This window comes from Podarcis tiliguerta, assembly GCF_965153285.1.
Source record: "Podarcis tiliguerta genome assembly, chromosome: 16".
In the NCBI taxonomy this organism is placed as follows: Eukaryota; Metazoa; Chordata; class Lepidosauria; order Squamata; family Lacertidae; genus Podarcis; species Podarcis tiliguerta.
This window is the reverse complement of record NC_139549.1, coordinates 31,164,139-31,179,116: the sequence shown is the minus strand read 5'-3', so window position 1 is coordinate 31,179,116 and position 14,978 is coordinate 31,164,139. Positions and strand designations below refer to the sequence as shown.

General features: G+C 48.3%; 1 protein-coding gene across 41 annotated transcripts in view; it reads left to right on the top strand.

The window, feature by feature from the left end:
• Positions 1-14,978, top strand: part of ARVCF (ARVCF delta catenin family member) — a 595,583-nt gene that overhangs the window by 562,098 nt on the left and 18,507 nt on the right. For 21 of the 41 annotated variants that reach the window (XM_083418215.1, XM_083418186.1, XM_083418192.1 and 18 more), the window contains 4 exons: positions 3,600-3,727; positions 4,466-4,616; positions 8,647-8,839; positions 13,634-13,745. In XM_083418215.1, coding sequence (XP_083274341.1) covers positions 3,600-3,727; positions 4,466-4,616; positions 8,647-8,839; positions 13,634-13,745 — 584 coding nt within the window. Of the gene's footprint in view, positions 1-3,599; positions 3,737-4,465; positions 4,617-8,646; positions 8,840-13,633; positions 13,746-14,978 lie in introns of all 41 variants that reach the window. The other 20 variants (XM_083418211.1, XM_083418185.1, XM_083418195.1 and 17 more) reach the window with 1 other exon arrangement.

Below are 14,978 nucleotides of genomic sequence, written 5' to 3'. Positions count from 1 at the left end.
TCTATATAAGCAGGCTGACTGAACCCTTCAGTTCAGTTCTGTCCTGGCCTGTGAATAAACAAGAGCTGTTTGAAGAAACGCTGTGTCATCTGATATGTTCACCCAAAACTTAACGCAAGCTATAGCTTAGGGCCCCGCAGCAAAACTTTGGCACCAGTTTCGAGGGGGTCTCAGATTTGGGGTTTCGTCGTTAAAGAAGCTTGCCCATGTTAAGCCTGTAAGCAAGGACTAAGGGCAACAGCACACTCGCCACTTGGGCCCACAGCAACTGGCATTTGGAGGCATGCCAGTGGTCTTGCAGGACCTCCTCCCTGCTGTTTGGATGGCGATTCAGGAGTTGCCAACATGGTGCCCGTGGGCACTTCTTCACCCACAGAGGCCTTCCCTGGAATGCACAGGCTTCTCTCCCCTGCTGGCTATGAAAAATTCACTTGAAAACATCCCTCTCTTGTAGCCAGTATGATAGGTTGTGGTGTGTGTCAACAGTTTTGCCAGCTTGTGTATGAGCCTATGAGCCCATGAAATGTCAGCACCCCCTGTAGGCAATATGTATTGTTGTTGTTGTTTAGACGTTTAGTCGTGTCCGACTCTTCGTGACCCCATGGACCAGAGCACGCCAGGCACTCCTGTCTTCCACTGCCTCCCGCAGTTTGGTCAAACTCATGCTGGTAGCTTCCAGAACACTGTCCAGCCATCTCGTCCTCTGTCGTCCCCTTCTCCTTGTGCCCTCAATCTTTCCCAGCATCAGGGTCTTTTCCAGGGAGTCTTCTCTGCTCATGAGGTGGCCAAAGTACTGGAGCCTCAGCTTCAGGATCTGTCCTTCCAGTGAGCACCCAGGGCTGATTTCCTTAAGAATGGATAGGTTTGCTCTTCTTGCAGTCCATGGGACTCTCAAGAGTCTCCTCCAGCAACATAATTCAAAAGCATCATTTTTTTGGCGATCAGCCTTCTTTATGGTCCAGCTCTCACTTCCATACGTGAGAAGCAATACAGCAATATGTATTAAAGGTAAAGGGACCCCTGACCATTAGGTCCAGTCGTGGCCGACTCTGAGGTTGCTGCGCTCATCTCGCTTTATTGGCCAAGGGAGCCAGCGTACAGCTTCCGGGTCATGTGGCCAGCATGACTAAGCCGCTTCTGGTGAACCAGAGCAGCGCACAGAAACGCCTTTTACCTTCCCGCCGGAGCGGTACCTATTTATTTATCTACTTGCACTTTGACGTGCTTTTGAACTGCTAAGTTGGCAGGAGAAGGAACCAAGCAATGGGAGCTCACGTCAACTGGAATCCCCATCACGGGGATTCAATCCGCCGACCTTCTGAATGGCAAGTTCTAGGCTCAGTGGTTTAACCCACAGCGCCACCCGCGTCCCAGCAATATGTATCACTTGACTTCAAAATACAGTCGTACCTTGGAAGTCAAACAGAATCCGTTTCGGAAGTCCGTTCACATTCCAAAAGGTTTGGAAACCAAAGTGTGCTTCCTATTAGCTGCAGGAAGCTCCTGCAGCCAATCGGAAGCCGCTGAAGCCCTGTCGGACATTCGGCTTCCAAAAGAACGCTCGAAAACCGGAACACTCACTTCTGGGTTTCTATCGTTTGGGAGCCAATTTGTTCGGGAGCCAAGGCGTTTGAGATCCAAGGTACCACTGTATGGCAAGCCAGTCCTCCTGATCCTAATTGTCAGGGAACTGCCATCGGAACAGGGGAGGGAGGCAGGGGGGCCTCTGAAACTCCTGAGGAGCATCTCCTCTTCCAGCAGTGGGAAAAGCCACACCTCCAGTGGAGAAGAGAGGGAAAGGGCCAGCCAAGTGAGGAAAGGGCTTGAGGATGCTGCTGAGAGCCCCAGCGCCTCACCTGGCCAGGTGGGACGCACGCCACTTCGGTCGCCCAGCTTGCGCAGAGGGGTGAAACGCAAGGAGGGGAGGAGGAGGCTTGGGGTGCCGAAGTTCTTATGTTGGGGGAGAAGCCGGAAGGGGCCACTCCTGAATTCTGCAAATGACTGAGGCAGACATGAACTTTGTAGATCTGCACTGTAAATAGTTTGCTCAATAAAACAAGTAAAAGACAGGTTGGAGTCCTGCCTAGTTACTCACAAGCAACCACCACCAGCATCCAGTGGCATAGCGTGGGGGGTGCAGGGGGGGCCGGCCGCACCGGGCGCAACATCTGGGGGTTAGGGTTAGGGGGTGCAAATCCACGGGTTAGGGGGCGCAAATTACTTCCCTTGCCCCGGGTGCTGACAACCCACGCTACGCCACTGCCAGCATCTGACACTAATGATGAGCGGGGGGCCAAGGACATCTGCCCTGAAGTCCTTCTCTGGTGTTGCCACTGCTCCTTAAGAACCCCCCCTTCCTTTAGATTTGCATGGAGCAACCACATGACTGATGCCTGCGCTGGGCCTACTTTATCCTGCGGGGTATTATTTCGGCGGCTTCCTCACTCTGCTGCTTACAAGTGTCTCTGTCTATTTAGACTGCGAGCCTGCAGGCCCAGTACCCTTGTTTGTATGCCAATGCTCTTTTTTTAAAGTGTTTTGCCGTGCCCCCCCCCCCCCAGCACTTTGTTCAGCACCTTGTTGGTGTCGCCGGCTGGTTTGTTTTCTGCACCTCCCTCGGGCACCGAAGAAATAATAAACGTTGCTATCAAAATCTTACGCCGCAGAAATCTAGCAAAGTGTGCCTAAAAACATCATTATATTGTTTAGGCAAGCCGACCCAGACATGGAATTTTAATATGGGATTTTATTATGTCTGTCTGTTTTACGACGCCTGACTTTATCCTTTTTTTTTTTCTTTTTTTTTTGATGAATGTTTTAAGTCCCTTTGCTTTTAAGGTTTGATTTTTATCGGGATTATTAAAATGAATATTTTGTGCTGTCTTACAGAAACCACTTAGAACCGGGGGGGGGGGGGGCGATCTCAGACTCTCAGGTCTATCTAGCCCCACCAGCCCTCCCTATTTATACTGTGGGGCCATTTGGGGCAAGTTACAGTCACCTGCCTTGCCCCCAGACTCCCCAAGTGCCTCTATTTTCCAAGGACATCTGTGATTTCGAGAAGTCGTCCCAGGTTTCTTATTTGATCCTGGAATGTCCCACTTTACCTTAGGATGGCCCTATTTTCATTGGAGAAATGTTGGAGCCGTCTAAAGGTAATCCTGTAGAGGGATTTTTTAAAAAAATGTTTAATATTTTATTATGTTTTTATATATGTTGGAAGCTGCCCAGGGTGGGGTTGTGGCGCTCATCTCGCTTTATTGGCCGAGGGAGCCGGCGTACAGCTTCCGGGTCATGTGGCCAGCATGACTAAGCCGCTTCTGGCGAACCAGAGCAGCGCACGGAAACGCCGTTTACCTTTCCGCCAGAAGGGTACTTATTTATCTACTTGCACTTCGACGTGCTTTTGAACTGCTAGGTTGGCAGGAGCAGGGACCGAGCAACGGGAGCTCACCCAGTCTCAGGGATTCGAACCGCCAACCTTCTGATCAGCAAGTCCTAGGTTCTGTGGTTTAACCCACAGCACCAACTGCGTCCCATCCCTCTCTTTAGCAGCCTTACAAATCTAAATGTGTTTTTTTCGCCTTCTCTGCTTTTAGGTTTTGAGTTGCTCTACCAGCCCGAAGTGGTGAGGCTTTATCTGTCGATTCTCACCGAAAGCCAGAACTTCAACACTCTGGAAGCGGCAGCGGGAGCTTTGCAGAACCTCAGTGCCGGAAACTGGACAGTGAGTGATGTGTGTTCTTCTTCTACCCTTACTGTCATTTAAGTACTTTACGGTGAGAGGCATTATACCCGCTTAGGTTTCATCTTGTTGCCCAAGTTTGCTTTGGAAAGATGATCTGGCCTCCCCCCACCCCCAGGTTTCCTGTGAGGCTCATTTATGCCTCAGGTGGAGAACCTTTTTGACAGTGATCAATATTCATGGTTGTTGATGTTCAGTCTGCAACTGATACATAATTGATTACTGTCTCTCCCCCCCCCCCCAAATGATGTTTCTTTTGCGCTGAAATGAATGGAGTGTAAATAATTATGTCACTAATTCAGTTAAATCAATTAACTTACATAAATCATGTGCATAGTTATGTAAATTACATGAAATAGAGGACCGCAAGACAAATGGCATAGTATTTGATGGAAACCGAAATGCAGTGCAATGAAAACAGCGCTGATTGTGACAAAGCCAGGCTGGAATGGATCTATCCAGTGTTTCTCAGACTTGGCTGTTGTTGGACTACAATTCCCATCATCCCTGACCACTGGTCCTGCTAGCTAGGGGTGATGGGAGTTGTAGTCCAACAACAGCCAGAGACCCAGGTTTGAGAAACACTGCATTAGATCGACCTTCTTAAAATGCAAAATCTTTTTTTTTATTATTAAAAAATGTTTATAGAAACATGGACCTTAGACTTGAAGCCCCTCTAAATTTCTTGCGTGTCCCCCCTCCCCATTTCTTCCTGGTCAGTGGTCCACGTATATCCGGGCGACAGTGCGAAAGGAGAGAGGCCTTCCGGTTCTCGTGGAGCTCCTCCAGTCCGATTCTGACAAGGTGGTGAGAGCCGTGTCCATTGCTTTGAGGAATCTCTCCATGGATCGCCGTAATAAGGATCTCATAGGTATGTTTCAAATGCTTCATAATAATAATACAGTGGTGCCTCACAAGACGAAAAGAATCTGTTCTGTGAGTCTCTTCGTCTTGCGGTTTTTTTCGTCTTGCGAAGCAAGCCCATTAGCGGCTTAGCGGATTAGCGCTATTAGCGGCTTAGCGGGCTTAGCGGATCAGCTGTTAAGCGGCTTAGGGGCTTGGGGAAAAGGGGGGGAGGGGGGGGAAACCCGCAGGAACTCGCAAGACATTTTCGTCTTGCAAAGCAAGCCCATAGCAAATTTGTTTTGCAAAGCACCTCCAAAACGGAAAACCCTTTTGTCTAGCGGGTTTTCCGTCTTGCGAGGCATTCGTCTTGCGGGGCACCACTGTAATAATAATTATTATTTTTATTTATACCCCGCCCTCCCCAGCCAAGGCCGGGCTCAGGGTGGCTAACAACCAATAATAAAAACAAATTGAATGAATACAACTTAAAAACAAGATTAAAATACAACATTAAAATATTAAAATGCAGCCTCATCACAGGAGGAGAAAGGAAAAAGAAAGAGGGGGAGGGAATCAAATTGGCTCCAAGCCAAAGGCCAGGCGGAACGACTCTGTCTTACAGGCCCTGCGGAAAGAAATCAGATCCCGCAGGGCCCTGGTCTCATGAGACAGAGCGTTCCGCCAGTGTTGAAAAGGCCCTGGCTCTGGTTGAGGCTAATCTAACTTCCTTCGGGCCCGGGACCTCTAGGGTGTTGCTATTTATGGACCTTGAGGCTCTCTGTGGGGCATACCGGGAGAGGTGGTCCCGTAGGTACAAGGGTCCTACAGCAAATGGGTAGGTCCCTGAAATGAGGCACAGAGGATGTCTTCTGCTGGAGATCTATCCCCAAAGCCAATGTTGAGGTGGAAAAAATCTTTGCTCCCCCTCCATCCATGGTGACATTAGAATGTGAAAGAGCCCTGACTAGATAAAGCCAGTGCTTGGCCAAGAAACGTGTACAAAAATGCTTACAGGGAGGCTGGTGGCACTGTGATCTAAACCACTGAGCCCCTTGGGTTTCCCGATCAGAAGGTCGGCAGTTCGAATCCCTGTGATGGGGTGAGCTCCTATTGCTCTGTCCCAGCTCCTGCCAACCTAGCACTTCGAAAGCACGCCAGTGCAAGTAGATAAATAGGTACCACAGTGGCGGGAAGGGAAACAGAGTTTCCGTGCGCTCTGGTTTCCGTCACGGTGTTCCATTGCTCCAGAAGCAGTTTAGTTCTGATGGCCACACGACCCAGAAAGCTGTCTGTGGACAAACGCCGGCTCCCTCAGCCTGAAAGTGAGATGAGCGCTGCAACCCCGTAATCACCTTTGACTGGACTTAACCATCCGGGGGTCCTTTACCTTTACCTTACAAAAATGCTTATACCGGGGTAAAGTGTGCATGAAAATGGATACATTTGGGAAAACAACACGGAATGCATTACATTAGGGGAAATCACTTTGCCAAAACGTATAGAATTCCACAAAATTCCACATGCACACGTGTATATTAGATGAAATCCGCACTAAAATATGAAGTAAGGACCTTTAAAAAAAAAAAAATCCACAAACTGATGCGGAAATGTGAAGAACTGAACTTAAAGATTGGAAAAATGAGAAATTGAGGGAAGCCTAAGCTGGAGTCTTGTGTCCATTTCTGAGCACTGCAGTCTAGGAAGGATGCTGACGAACTGGAATGTGCACAGAGTTGGGCGACCGAGATGATCAAGGGTCTGGAAACCAAGCCTTATGAGGAACAGTTGAGGGAGTTGGGTTTGTTTAGCCTGGATAAGGGGAGACTGAGAGGAGATATGATAGCCATCTTCAAATATCTAAAGGGCTGTCACATGGAAGAGGGAGCAAGTGTGCTTTCTGCTGCTCCAGAGGGTAGGACCCGGACCGATGGATTCAAATTACAAGAAAGGAGATTTTGGCTAAACATTGGGGGTTGGAATAGATGCCCTTTGGGGTGTCTTCAGACTCTACAGTATTACGATGTCAGGGAACTGCCATCGGAGCTAGAGGCGGAGAGGAGGCTCCAGAGGGATGGCGGAGAGGGTCCCAGTAGGGAGAGAGGTAGCCCATCCGCTGGGGAAGGAAATCAGCGTAACACCAGTGGAGAAGGGGGGCAGATGGGGGAATCGGAGAGGTGGCTCCAGGACTCCTCGCCGGAGACCAGCGGAGAGGGCACGGGTACTCCGCTGCCCACACCCACTTTGCACAGAAGACTTCCGCGCAGGCAGAGTAGGAGGAGACTGGGCGTCAAACAGCTTCTATGCTGGAAGAGGTTCAAGAAACGCCCACTGACGGATTCTGCCAGCGACTGAGGCAGCCACGGAACTTGAGGCTGTCCAGACAAAAAGGGTTCAACCAGGCAACCTAGCCAGGAGTAACGGCAACTTAGCACGAGCAACCCCTAGAACCATTACATACGATAAACTGCTGTTTGCCCATTCCCACTTCTTACTGAATGCATTACATCCATTAACAGCCACAGTCCAGTAAGTTTTACATCCACGGCCTCAAGTATTAAAACTGAGAAGCAGCTTAGGCAGCCTTTCTCAACCTGTGGGTCCCCAGATGTTGTTGAACTACAGCTCCCATCACCCCTAGCTAGCAAGGCCAGAGCTGAGGGATGATGGGAGTTGTAGTCCAACAACACCTGGGGACCCACAGGTTGAGAACCGCTGGCTTAGAGCACCTAAGGCCTAAGGGCCAGATCCGGCCCAATCACCTTCTCAATCCGGCCCGTGGACGGTCTGGGAATCAGTGTGTTTTTACATGAGTAGAATGTGTCCTTGTACAGTGGTGCCCCGCAAGACGAATGCCTCGCAAGACGGAAAACCCGCAGGATGAAAGGGTTTTCTGTCTGCAGAGGCGCTTCGCAAGACGAATTTCCCTATGGGCTTGCTTCGCAAGACGAAAATTGATGAAAATTTTCGGGGGGGGTTCCACTCCAAAACCCCTTTTTCTGAATCGCTAAGCTGCTAAAAGCATTTTAGCAGCAAAACCGCTAATCCCCCAAGCATTAAACAGCCGTTTTTAGCCCTTAAAATGTCAATAGCGCTAATAGCGCTACTCCGTCAATGGGCTTGCTTCGCAAGACGAAAAAACCGCAAGACGAAAAGACTCCCGGAACGGATTCTTTTCGTCTTGCGAGGCACCACTGTATTTAAAATGCACCTCTGGGTTATTTGTGGGGTGTAGGAATTCGTTCATTTCCCCCCCAAAATATAGTCCAGCCCCACACAAGGTCTGAGGGACAGTGGACCGGCCCCCTGCTGAAAAAGTTTGCTGCCCCCTGGCTTAGAGCTTCATCCTGCTGAACTGGGAAAAAAATATGGCATTGGGGGATACTAAGCCTTAGTCTCCTGAAAGCACACGCAATACTATTAACATGAAGGATATGCACACCTTGTTCAGGGCTGAGCTGAGAATATGCAAGGCAGCGCTCTTTGTGACCCTGTGGGTCTCTTCCGAGGACATCTTGAGAGTAAACTGTTTATATATTGGCATTAAAGCACAGCCTAAGCAACTGTTCCCCCGTGCCCGTATGATGAAAGCTGCAAAGGGTAATATATGATAGCAATGTAATCTGCAGCAAAGGATGCAAACCCCTGTGCTTTTTCCTGATGACCACAACTTTTCTTTTGCAGAATGTGCTCGCTTTGGGCAATGAGTCTTCAGAAAACTTCCGAGCAAGGATCTGAAACTTGTGGAAAGGCTCACAAAGATCTATCGATAGCCCCAAATTACAAATGCCTTCCTCATTTGTAACCAGGGTGGATAAAAATCAATGATTAAAAAATGGATTTTTTTTATTTAAATTTTAAAAAAATTATTTAAATCAATTTTTTTTATTTATTGATTTTTATGACGAGACCTTATACAATCAAGCACTGCATATGTTTTATAAAACAAAATAGACGGAATAATACAAATTGTGAACTCCCGGCTGAGTCGTAACCCTGTTCTTTTCCTTGAATTGAACAATCGGGTTGAACTAACGAGAGCCCTTTCTGTTCCTCAGGTAGTTATGCCATGGGGGAGCTAGTGAGAAATTTGCCCAGTAAGCAACAGAGGTCTTCGAAAAACCTGGAGGAGGACACTGTGGTTGCAGTCCTGAATACCATCCATGAAATCATTACCGACAGCGTAGAAAATGCCAGGTCCCTGATCCAAACGCAAGGCATTCAGAAGCTGGTCGCTATCAGCAAATCGAGGTTAGTTTTTCTCTGGATCATTTCAAAGGATCCTTCCTGTCCCCTGCTACCTTGCTCCTTTTCATCTGGCAGCGCCGGGTTTGGAACATGCATGTGCTCTGCTGATGAGAGATGGTGCAAACAGGAGAGGGTAGCTCAGTTTGGAAAGAGGCCCTCAGATATTGAGTATTTATAATAATAAATAATAATTAGTTTTTATTTATACCCCGCCCTTCCTGGTTCAGAAAACCGGGCTCAGGGCGGCTAACAACAAATTTAAAACACTTAATTGATGCAACAAAAAACAGCATAAAATACAGTATAAAACATGAATAGCAATAAATTCAGAATTAAAAAATCAATTTAGGGGGGAAGCCCATCCAATAAATATTAGATGATCACCAGGGCTAGCTGGCTAAATTAGTCCTATTTGGGCAAGCGAGGAGACCAGGGGAGAATTAGCTGTGGGATCCCAGAGCGCTTAATCTTCATAAAAAGGGGAGGGGGAGGGATGGAAGGAAGGAAGGGGAATAAAAGAGGAAGGAAGGAAGGAAGGAAGGAAGGAAGGAAGGAAGGAAGGGGGGGGAAGGCTAAGTTCAAATTGAAAGCCAGGCGGAATAGCTCTGTCTTACAGACCCTGCGGAAGGAAGTGAAATCCTGCAGGGCCCTGGTCTCATGGGACAGAGCATTCTACCAGGTCGGAGCCATCACTGAGAAGGCCCTGGCCTTGGTGGAGGATAATCTGACTTAGGGCCCAGGACCACTAAACTATGAGTATTCCTGGACCTTAAGGTCCTCTGCGGGGCATACCAGGAGAGGCAGTCCCGTAAATACGAGGGCCCTAAGCCACAAAGGATTTAGGGAGTGCAAATAGAGAATCATGGGATTGCAAATCCTGTTTTTCTCCCCAAGAATTCCAAATGCGCTTGTATTCCTGATTGTACTAGAGTGCAGTGCCAGCTCCTAGTTTCAGAGGGCCTTGGGTAATTGATAATAAATAATAACAATAACAATAACAATATTTATACCCCGCCCATCTGGCTGAGTTCCCCCATCCGTCCTGGGCAGCTTCCAACAGAATACCAACAACAACAATAAAAAAGCGATAAAATATCAAGCATTTAAAACTTCCCTAAACAGGGCTGCCTTCAGATGTCTTCTAAAAGTCAGATAGTTGCTTATTTCCTTGACATCTGATGGGACGGCGTTCCACAGGGTGGGCGCTACTACTGAGAAGGCCCTCTGCCTGGTTCCCTGTAACTTCATTTCTCGCAGGGAGGGAACCGCCAGAAGGCCCTTGGAGCTGGACCTCAGTGTCCGGGCTGAACGATGGGAGTAGAGATGCTCCTTCAGGCACACTGGGCCGAAACCTAGGAATCTGTCTTATACCAAGTCCGATCAATCTTTCATCTAGCTCAGTCTTGTCTACACTGACTGGCTGGAGCTCTCCAGGGTTCAGAGAGGCATTCCTTACTGCTGTCCCTGGAGATGTTGCAGAGAGGCCTCAAGGCCTTTGCTTCAGTTCTGGGCACCACAGTTCAAGAAGGACACTGACAAACTGGAACGTGTCCAGAGGAGGGCAACCAAAATGGTCAAAGGCCTGGAAACGATGCCTTATGAGGAACGGCTAAGGGAGCTGGGCATGTTTAGCCTGGAGAAGAGGAGGTTAAGGGGTGATATGATAGCCATGTTCAAATATATAAAAGGATGTCACATAGAGGAGGGAGAAAGGTTGTTTTCTGCTGCTCCAGAGAAGCGGACACGGAGCAATGGATCCAAACTACAAGAAAGAAGATTCCACCTAAACATTAGGAAGAACTTCCTGACAGCAAGAGCTGTTCGACAGTGGAATTTGCTGCCAAGGAGTGTGGTGGAGTCTCCTTCTTTGGAGATCTTTAAGCAGAGGCTTGAGAACCATATGTCAGGAGTGCTCTGATGGTGTTTCCTGCTTGGCAGGGGGTTGGACTCGATGGCCCTTGTGGTCTACTCCAACTCTATGATTCTATGATTCCCAAGCAGATGCTCCACGTCCCTTCCTCTTGGCCCCCCACCCCACCCCTGGTGCCACTGCCTGTTGGCTTCCTTCCACTTTGAACCCAACCAACACCACCAATCAAAGAGAAAGTTGGCACAGAGAGGTCATTTGCTCCTTGTCCTTGTGTTGTTTTCTCCTCTTGACACCAGCTATGCTGGAGACACCAAACATCTCACTTCTTTGGTCCATGTCCTGGGCATTAACGTTAGCTCAGGCAGCATTTGCATTGAACAAGGAGCATACTTGAGGACGTCTTTTGTGAGTGTGGGTGTCTCAAAAGCACAGATCGAGAGGATAGGTTGCTAAGTCTAGGCTGATGTTCTGGGCTGTTTGGGTTAGCACACTGCTTAACCCCCCAAGGCGCTGGAGCACTACTGGACTTGCCCAGGCGCCTGTTTGCTGAGCTAAGCATGAGCACTAATTGGTGTACAGTCATACCTCATGTTACGTTTGCTTCAGGTTGTGCGTTTTCAGGTTGCGTCCCGCTGCGACCCGGAAGTACCGGGAAGGGTTACTTCCGGGTTTCGCTGCTCGTGCATGCACAGACACACAAAATGACATCATGCACATGTGCACAAGCGGCGAATCGCGACCCGCAGGCACAGGTTGCGTTCTTTTCAGGTTGCGAACAGGCCTCCAGAACGGATTCCATTCCCCATCAGAGGTACCACTGTATTGGACTTAAATATATATTTGAGCTTTAAAGAACACTCCCTGTGCATCTGCAGGATCTGATTTTCTTTTCCAAGCCAGAGAAGGACTTTTCAGGGCTCTGATGCTCACCTCCTCTACAAGAGTTAGGAGCATCATGCTGGCCATCATATTCCTAAAGCAGGAAATGAAATAACTCTGGGACATCTGTGGCTTCCAACTTTTGCGTTTCATCTTTTGGTTGCGCAGCTGGAGCGCTTAATGCACATGCCGTAACTGCTTATCGTAAATCACCGCCCTTAATAGGTTGAGTTGACTTCAGAGACAAGATCAATAGAACGAAACGATCCGTCATCTCGGGACAGATTCCCTTGCTGCCTGCTCTATTCCTCAGCATCAGGCATGCATTTATCAGGCACCATCATTTAAGAAAATCCAGACATTTATTGGCAGAGTGGGAGACGTTTGTCCTTTCACAACATTCCATTATATGGATGGCAATGATAAGGCTGTTAACAAAATAAACTGCCCCAATGTGCAACGATCGTAAGGAGATGGGCAATACTCTCAAATACCTCTCATTTGCATCACAACAGTGCTGGAGAGAAGCTGCCTTTTGATGGCAGGGCGGAAATGTTTTTATTTTTGCATAGGCAAACATGGCCCTCCAGATGTTTTGGGACTACAACTCCCATCATCCCTAGCTAACAGGACCAGTGGTCAGGGATGATGGGAGTTGTAGTCCCAAAACATCTGAAGGGCTGACTTTGCTTATGCTTGCAGTCTAACCACTTTCATGCATTGTGGGTTTTTTGAGGGGGCATTTACTGAGACCTTTCACAGGTGCCATAGGAGGTCCTGGTGGGCACACTGGTGCCCGTGGGTGCCAGGTTGGCAGCTACACTTATTAGTCTTGAGTGGAACTGCCACCACCACCTTTCCATTTTTGAGGCAGCTAGAAGGGAGGCACAACTAAGTATCGCAATGAAATAATTACTGTGAGTTTAAGCGTTTGGTCTGTTATTTTGGCCCCGAGACCATTCAGCTCCTCAAATTACTCCATAGGAGCACCTTGGGAGTACAGCCATACCTCAAGTTACATTTGCTTCATGTTACATTTTTCAGGTTGCATCCCACGGCGACCCAGAAGTACCGGAAAGGATTACTTCCGGGTTTCACCACTCGCGCATGCGCAAAAGCGCTAAATTGCTCTATACACACAAGTGCCCAATCACACCACGCACCTACGCAGGTTGTGGGCTTTTCATGTTGTGAACGGGCCTCTGGAATGGATCCTGTTCCCAACCAGAGGTACCACTGTACATGCCCAACTTACAAAATGCAGAAAAACCCAAGCAAAAAACAAACAAGCAGATATATAATGACTAGTTCAATAAAGGAAACAGAAATATAGGGACAGAGTTAAAGTATTAAGAAATAATGCCTGAAATATAAACTTTGTCTTAGGCTGTGTATTATCTGAAGCCAAGATCCTTAAAGCTTATTTGCAGAAATGTTAGTCAGAAGCTGCTTTCTCCTGGCTTACAATTCCAAGGCATGGCATGGATGCAAATACTTCTCAAACTCATCACAGGCAGAAGCGAGTCAAAAAGGGCAAAGCCACATTCCAGAGCCTTAGCAAGCAAGACAAGTGAACTGTTAAATGGGAGAGGATATATTAATATTTAGGGTTTCATGAAAACCCAGGGGTTCAGGTGGGCGAAGCTGTTTCTACCTCTTCCTTGCACCCCAGTTCCATCCAATCACGTTTGAGGCATTGCTTGTCATACAGTACCCCAATTTTTTTGCAGGCACCAGCAGTGTTGAAAGCAGGTTTGTGTGTGACCATCCTTAAAAGCGTCATGGGCACAAATAATCATGCCTGAGCAATAAAAAGGATGTTTGCAGGAATCCTAAGATAAATGTTCCATGTCATAAACATGGTCATGAGAACTGGCCCTTTGTAATAGTTTCAGGTTCAAGAGAACGGCTGACCGGTCCCTCCAGATGCTTGCATTTGTTAATGACTTAAATTGTCAACAAGCTTCAATATCTGAATTTCTCTGACTTACGACGTTTGCTTCTTTGCCTGCCTTCTTCTCCCCACGCCCCGCCCCCTCCAAAACCAGCCAGTCTTCCAGGGAAACGAAAGCAGCCTCTCACGTCCTTCAGATGACCTGGAGTTACAAAGAGCTACGGAGCGTTTTGCAGAAGGAAGGCTGGAACAAATCCCATTTCCAGGTGAAGGCAACCGCAGAGGTCTGCTCAAGAGCTGTTGGAGCAAATGGGGTTGGGAAGGCAAAAAGCGAGCTTACTGGTTTGGGAAGGGAAAGCTCTATGGGATTAATGTGGGGGTAGTAAGAGGTTGCGAGTGGAGCAAGCAGGAACACAGCTCTAATAAATAACATTTGTGAAAGCAATGTGGTAGCCAAATAAAGCACCACACCACTGCAACTTAAATGTTGTCACGGAATTCCACTCAATATTGATCCAGAGCAGAACTCCAATGTATAGTTAGCAGAGTAAAAACTTAAATATGTTTCAGGATTTCCCCCAAAACAGACTAGAGGCAATTAATATTTCATCCAGCAGAGCTTTACTGCTACTGAAGTACAAATGAGCATAGTGGTCGCAAATTCAATACATTCAGGATTGGCACTGTCCATAAGAAATCTAGTTGCGGCAGACTTAAATTTACAATAAGACTTGGGACGCGGGTGGCACTGTGGGTTAAACCATAGAGCCTAGGACTTGCCGATCAGAAGGCCAGCGGTTCGAATCCCCACAACAGGGTGAGCTCCCATTGCTCAGTCCCAGCTCCTGCCAACCTAGCAGTTCGAAAGCACATCAAAGTGCAAGTAGATAAATAGGTACCACTCCAGCGAGAAGGTAAACGGTATTTCCATGCACTGCTCTGGTTCGCCAGAAGCGGCTTAGTCCTGCTGGCCACATGACCTGGAAGCTGTACACCGGCTCCCTCGGCCAATAAAGCGAGATGAGCACCACAACCCCAGAGTCGGCCACGACTGGACCTAATGGTCAGGGGTCCCTTTACCTTTACCTTTTTCAATAAGACTTAACCAGGCGACCGACAAAAGTCATTGCAAGGCCATAATCAAACCACGCAAGAAAGGGGGTGGGTGGGCTGGGAGATCCCGCGAAATGGAGGCAAACAAGGAGGATGCTTCCCTGGCCGTGCCATGATTTAAACAGGCGTAGCCATGCCCCCAGGCAAACCCGATTGGCTGGCCCGGGGCGTGACACAGCCGGGGATCGTGAAGACATGGACGGCGTTCCTCCGCCCCCTCCAGGGTTGCTGCGAGGACCCGGATTCCCACCCACAAAGCAGCCCCTCCTAAAGGGGGGAGCTGACTTCGCCTGTCCGGAAAGTAATAGAGCAGCGTTGTCACACTTCTGTCCCCCCCAACCCAGTAAGACCATAAAGCACACAAGCTGGAAAAATGAGCTCTCAGC